This window comes from Lissotriton vulgaris, unplaced genomic scaffold (assembly GCF_964263255.1).
Source record: "Lissotriton vulgaris unplaced genomic scaffold, aLisVul1.2 SCAFFOLD_2301, whole genome shotgun sequence".
Lineage (NCBI taxonomy): Eukaryota > Metazoa > Chordata > Amphibia > Caudata > Salamandridae > Lissotriton > Lissotriton vulgaris.
In genome coordinates, this window is record NW_028247987.1 from 41,186 (window position 1) to 47,807 (window position 6,622).

The 6,622-nt window shown below is 44.2% G+C and overlaps 1 protein-coding gene across 1 annotated transcript; it reads left to right on the forward strand.

Annotated features, from left to right (window-relative positions):
- Nucleotides 1-286: 286 nt before the first annotated feature.
- On the forward strand, nt 287-3,392 carry LOC147664957 (uncharacterized; the record flags this gene model as incomplete). Its single annotated transcript, XM_086949861.1, has 3 exons — nt 287-388; nt 1,494-1,625; nt 2,956-3,392. Coding segments are annotated over 3 exons (671 nt in total), but the record flags the coding sequence as incomplete, so codon positions are not given.
- Nucleotides 3,393-6,622: the final 3,230 nt, after the last annotated feature.

Below are 6,622 nucleotides of genomic sequence, written 5' to 3' on the forward strand. Positions count from 1 at the left end.
TGCTGCGGACTGCTGCCTGCCAATCCTAGGCAAACCTTTTTAGTACTTTGTTTAGTGAGTTACATAGGGTAGTTTCCAATTCGACGGTCCGCAAATCAAGCAATACTAAAGTAATGACGTAGTCGACCACATGAGATTGGTCAATAATATATCCCGTGGAGTCGTTCCCTATTTGCTATTTCGCAAAAATATTTTGTTACTTTGTTAGTTCTTTTTTAAATGTTTGATTTGGTTGAGAAATATCATCCATGTTTTCTGTTTTTCTTTCTTTCATGTTGTACATCAGCTTCCCCCAGGGGCAAGAGGAGGACACAGGAGGAGGAGGAGGAGGGTGCTGTTGTCGATGCAGGCCAGGACCGGGCAGTCGAGGGCTCCTTTGCTGGCCCCAGTAAGTTTTAATTTTAATATAGAGTACTTATTTTTTCCTAGCGTTCCTCATTCGATTTTTTCTAAATCGTCTTTGATCTTCTTGTAGACAGGATCTAAATTCTTATCCTGCCTCGACTATGACTCCGTGTGGTATTACTAGATTATTCTTATTAGTCTGTCTGTGTAGCTAACTAAGATTGCACATTTGGCATTTCCATTGGACTCCCATTCTAGTCAGCAATAGCTCTATGCACTGAGTGTAGTCCTCTGGGATTGTCCATAATGTCTTTTCAAGTATTCTAAATGTTTATGCTTTGACCATTGCCAACAATAAAAAGGTGAATGACCACCACCAAGAAATAATAAGATACTACTTTACTTTTGGTTTGGATAGGAGGACAATCCATTCGACTACTGTTGCAGGGACAAATCTGCACAAACAGAACTATGGACACTAAATAATGCATCGCTTAGCTTATCAATTATAATAGGTGCTGTAACTGTTAGACTTTCCACATACCTCAGTGATAACAGACTTTGTAGTTGAACCCCCAATCTCCTTACTGACTAGATAGTGTGGCAGAGTCATTTAGCTCCCAAAGTCACCGATGGCAGAGGCACGGACTCATGCTTGCAAAAATTCGAAAACCTTTAGCTCATCCACTCTAGTCTGGAGGACCAAAAACCACAGAGTCTATTTAAGTTTAAAAGCTTTATTAAAAGTAAACACATTTATTAAATTCAAGTTTGTCATAAAAGTGAACGTGTAACTGAAAATGGAAAAGTGCTTAGTGCTGACGATTAATTGGACACATTTCTTGTGGTCGAGCCGAGCTCTCACCTGGTTTGAACTTGATCCTGCTCGTGTTCTTAGAAGTCAAGGTTCTGTCTGTTAGGAGAAAAAGTGGTGCGTGTTAAAAAGTAAAAAGCAAACATTCATCAGTTGTGCCAAAAAGTGCAGCAAGACAACAGCCTTCCCTGGAAAAAGGGACATTTTTACTCTAGAGTACACAGTCAAAAATTAATAAATTGTACACTTTTTTTCACATTTCTTTCTTCCTCCTAGACCAAATATTATATAGTAGTGAGTGGTGTATTCTAACATTATTAAATGTACTTTGTAGGTGGAACATCTGGAGACGGGGCCAGCGCGGAGGTGGTGGCATTGGACGAGGAGGACAACTCTGGGGAGGAGGCGGTGCAAGTGCCGGAAAAGGACATGCCTGTGAGGGTTCAAACGGTGGTGGCGGGCAGAGGTAAGCTATACATTCCTTAGTCATTGAGATTGAAGACTGCAGAGTGTGCTTTCTGCACGGGTGTATTATAAAAAAAGCAGGTAGTAGCCTCCTCTAAATGTACTTCGACTTAGCTGTGAAGTTTTTGGCGAGAAGAATCCCAATCAGATCTGAGGTGAACTTGATGGATGGGATGAACGAAAAGCGAAAGAAGGGTGTAAGTAAGTGTGGAAGCACGAGAAATGTAATGATGACTGGCAAAGAAGAATGATATGTGTTTGCTTGGTCCCCGAGGTGGCTGGGAAGGTAAGAAAATGGTATGGTGCATGGCTGGGTGAATGATGAAGCAAGGATGGGTGGAAGGAGAACAGCCTGGGTGGGTGAGACAGAAACTGTATGTGTGCAATATACTTTGAATGGATGGATGCCTGGATCATTCATGGTACTATCTGACTCTTAGATAGCATATGTGAATCTAGAGAGAGTAGACGGTCACTGGATGAACTAAGTGTTACTTTGAAGAGCATGTAACACCGCACCCGCACGTCCGTTCCAGTGTAGGAAAGGCAAGGAAAAGAAGTTGTAACGTTGTCCAAAGACTACCATGAATAGTAGCAGTAGTTTGTATTGCAACTGCAAGCACAGCATATATCCAGTTATTACGGTGGACACTCCCTACCTCCCTTAATAACTTTAGTTTAGTAGTAGTACGTCATTCATGTGTGGGGGTATCACTGTTCACTCAATAATAAGCAAAGCACCTAAAGTCATCCCATATGTCATCAAATACATCCCATGTGAAGTGATAGATAATCAGATAATTTAGCTTCTTCATTTTCCTTTTCTAATACTCATTTGCACTGTAGGGTGAAAGCTAAATTAATTAAGCAGTAGCCCTTTTAACAGAGTATTCTCAGTGCCACCCGTAATAGAAAAGTAAGAGCTTCACCACCTGCATGTACTGGACCGGTACAGTAACGCAAGTCTGTCTCACTCACCATGGTGTGCGTCTGTTTTTCTCGGGTGCAAGTTCACTGCGCTGGCATTATGCCGGCTTGCATAAGATAACGTACCAATTTTCCTAAACAAGAGAGAAGAAGAAGAATAAGAGTGGTGTACTGTCATAGTCGACTGTAATAGAAGTCCATAGTGCTCGTAGAATTTGTTCCTTAAACTCCCACTAATGTTAGAGCAAGGATGAAGAAGTCGGAGGTTACATAGATACTGTCCTCAATAGTTATGCACTGTGCTTTCAATTTGCTACTTGTACTGTGACAACTTTCTGCTCAATCATTTTGTGTTAACCTTAAGGAGCATTGGTTACAGACTATGTCTTTCTTTTTTCATGTAGTTGCTCCTTCCAAATCCAAGACACCATCAAGGAGGAAGGAGCTGGCTCGAATGGCCCGGCAACGGAGGCTGGATGCCACTGTTGCTGAATATCGGCGGCTGGTGGCCCTGGAGGAGGAGGAGACACAGTCTGGAACAACAACAACGTCCACTGGGACAGCTGCATCCTCCTCCGTGCGGGCTGCCAGCCAGCGCAGTGCTCCAGCGGTACGGAGCCGGGCTACCAAAGCCAAACACCACCGCCCAGCAGCAAAGAAAGCAGCTGCCCCTCACAGGATTTGCAAGGCACACCGGCGCCGCTTATCCCTCAGACTGTCCTACCTGGAGCAGGAGGTCCATAATTATAAGAACGTGGTGGAGGGCCTCCGCTTCGAACTTGCCACCCTCCGCAAGGAGCATGATGCCCTGGCTGCTAATTCCAACAGCACCCTGCCATAGTGTCCCTTGCCCCTTTTTTAGAGACTTTTGGGGGGTGGGAATTGGGAGTTGTGATTTTTGGGGACTTTTGAAGGACAATCGTTGGGGTTAGGGAGGGTCTTGCGGGAGATTCTTTTGTTAGGGCTATAAAAATATACTTTTTGAAACTTTATCTGACCATACCTGTTTTTTACTGCTTTTGAGTCTGGTGGGTGGGGGTTTAACATAACAGTAAGTTTGTTTTCCTGAATAGTCCTAGGACTTTAGTAGTACTACCGTCAATCAAATCTCTCGTCTCTCCTAATACTCCATTATACTACCTCCAACCAAACGCCTATCTTACCTGTAATTTCTGTTTGCAAGTAGGGCTAGGCCCAGGGCTGGCTCCACGGGAAACAGCAAATAAGGTTGGCAATCCTGGGCGGATAAAATTTCCTCATAGCGGTGGTACTAGTGGTGTGACACAGTGGCAGTTGCTTGCCTATGAAAAAAAAGAAAATGAAATCTGGTTTGTCCTCCTGAGCAATACAAAGGTACAATACAGAATATAGCAGGTGACAGAAGTACACTAGAACAGTGCCACGTTGTAGCCTAACAAATGTTAAAGTATAACTAATTCGGTTGAAGTTCTTTGACATTAGCCATGGGTCTTTGTCAAGCAGAGTAAGAATATATCCTCGGATTTCTTCACCAGCCTGTTGCTATCACCTTATCCTCCCCAGCAAGTGTGTGGATTTATTGCTGTAATTTAGTCACACATCAATCAAAACCACACAGCCCGGGGGAAGAGGGTTAGGGTTTGAAAAATGGATGGGTACGGGGGTTTTTGGGAAAGGTTTTGGGAGACAAGAAAAAGTAGCACAGCATGGACGAACAATTGTGAACATAAACAAATCTTTGGGTACAAACCTATCCATCAATCTTTGAAAGTGCATACACTACTGCATGCATGTCAGTTAAAAGTAAGTAGTACTTTCGACAACTGTGGAAGAAAGAATGCGACAGTACAGGGCGTGGGTGGAAATATTGATAACTATATTCAACATAAGGTCTCTGTAGCCAGATACCCGAGAGCCTTGCTGGTCACTATAAATCCATTCACAACAACACTCAATGGGGTTGGTCTGGAAGGTGTCAGGTTTACTCCCCGTGATCCAGTCGATGCGAATATTGTTCCACCTCCAAATGTCACCAACACCCAGAAGTGTAAACACAGGGTGTTCGAGGCATTAGGCGGGGGAGAAAAATAACAAACTAAAATAAAAAATGTGGGATGGGTAAAGGTAGGGTCAGCAGGGAAAGGATACCTGTAACAGAAGACAAGACAGGCATCAGTGAAGTGCTGTCCTAACATACAAGGGTACTCTCATATAGTCTCACTAAATAGTCTGCAAGTCTCCCGCCTACTCATGGGAAATGTAGTTTCATAGTACGGTAGGCGCTTAGGGGCTGCGTAACCTGACAGAAGGTATAGTAGATAGAAAAGGAGAAATTGCTTTTTTTCTAGGTGTCCCCTCACTCACCAGGGTTGCCCCTTGGTGACATGCTTCATCATTGGGGCCATCCCAGTCCTCTACGGGCTGGGGCGTGCTGCGACTTGCGAATTACGTAGGAGCACTTACAAATGACTATGTGTGGTGCAGATGTGATAGTGGAGTGGACTAAGTGATGTGTTAAGGGATCAATGTAGAAGCCGAGAGAGAGGCAAGAAATGCAGTCACAGTCAGAGAAAAAGGCAAGGGATACTGTATCTATGTGGTTGTAGTGGTCCTGTTGGAAGTGGTAAGTAAGTTGCCCGCAGAAAAAAAATCCTCCTATTAACGGCACTCCTCCATTGCAGCCGACGCTTCGTCCATCGATGTTGGTCACCAGAAGACACCCTGTCCACTGCCTGCCTGATGCTGAATTGTGGCTCGCTACTGTGAAGCCTGACTCCATCCTTTTTTCCCCATTGCAGAGACTGAAACCCGGCCTGTAATTATTCAACGAAAAACAGGAAGTGATATAATATTACAACACCACTGATAAATAAATATAAGGTATGTAGGCTGTGGAGTGCAAAAAGTCACAATTTGTTTTTCCTAGTAGACAGTACAATGTTTTTGAAAGTGCGTACTCTGAGTCACCTTTTGAAGGATAAATAAGTATGGGCAAATTAATGTAGCGGATCTTGCCCCTCAAGCTAGGTGTACTGTAAACTGTGTTTTAGAACAAAATTAGATCTTCCTAGCAGTGCTCCCACCCAGACCCTTACTAAAGCCAGTCGCAAAAATGTAGAAGACCCCCAATCAAATCTCAAAAAACGAGGCCTAGCAGAAAACTGGTGACAAAACTTACTTTGAAAGTAAAAGTAGGCCGAAGTACCCTAATTACCCATTACCCACCGTGGATTGCATTCAAACCACTTGCAAGCAACCAAGCAAAAGTAGCCATAGCCAGCATCGCTCCAAGACTCGAAATCCCCCCCACTCAAACACATGCAATAGAAATACTGCTAACCCTAACGAACCCTAAGTTAAGAATAGTGGCAAAGGCTTTCTTTAACTATGCCAAATCCCCCCTTTCCCACCATGGATTTTCTTCAAATGACTTGCAACCAAAATTACACATTCTCACGAGTGCTCTAAGACCCCAGAACTCAGTTTGAAAAATCTAGAACACCCCGAAACACATGCAATCCTGCTGCTAGGGCTAACCCTAACGAACCCTAAGTTACAAAAAGTGCCAAAACTAAAGGCTTTTCCGCGCGGATTTTGTCCCAACCACTTCTACCCGGTATTAGACCTTCCCAGGAATGCCCCAAGACCCGGCAACCCACCCGCCAAGAAGCGTAACACCCCCAAACAGGCCAAAAGCAAAATCTCATACTTGCAATATTTCTGGGCCTTCGGTCCAAACGCGCTGCGTAGCTAGGCCATAAGTCGAAGTTGGCACGACGGATTTCCTGAAAAGCAAATGCAATCATGATTAGAGTGTCCCAGCAGTGCTCCCAGACCACGAAACTCACCCGCAAACACCAGGAAGCCCCCCAAACAGGCCCCCGAAAACGCTACATAGAGCAAAATGTCAGAAATAGCCAAAAAAAAAATCGGCCTGGATTTTGTCCCAACCACTTCTACCCGGTATTAGACCTTCCCAGGAATGCCCCAAGACCCGTCAACCCACCCGCCAAGAAGCATAACACCCCCAAACAGGCCAAAAGCAAAATCTCATACTTGCAATATTTCTGGGCCTTCGGTCCAAACGCGCTG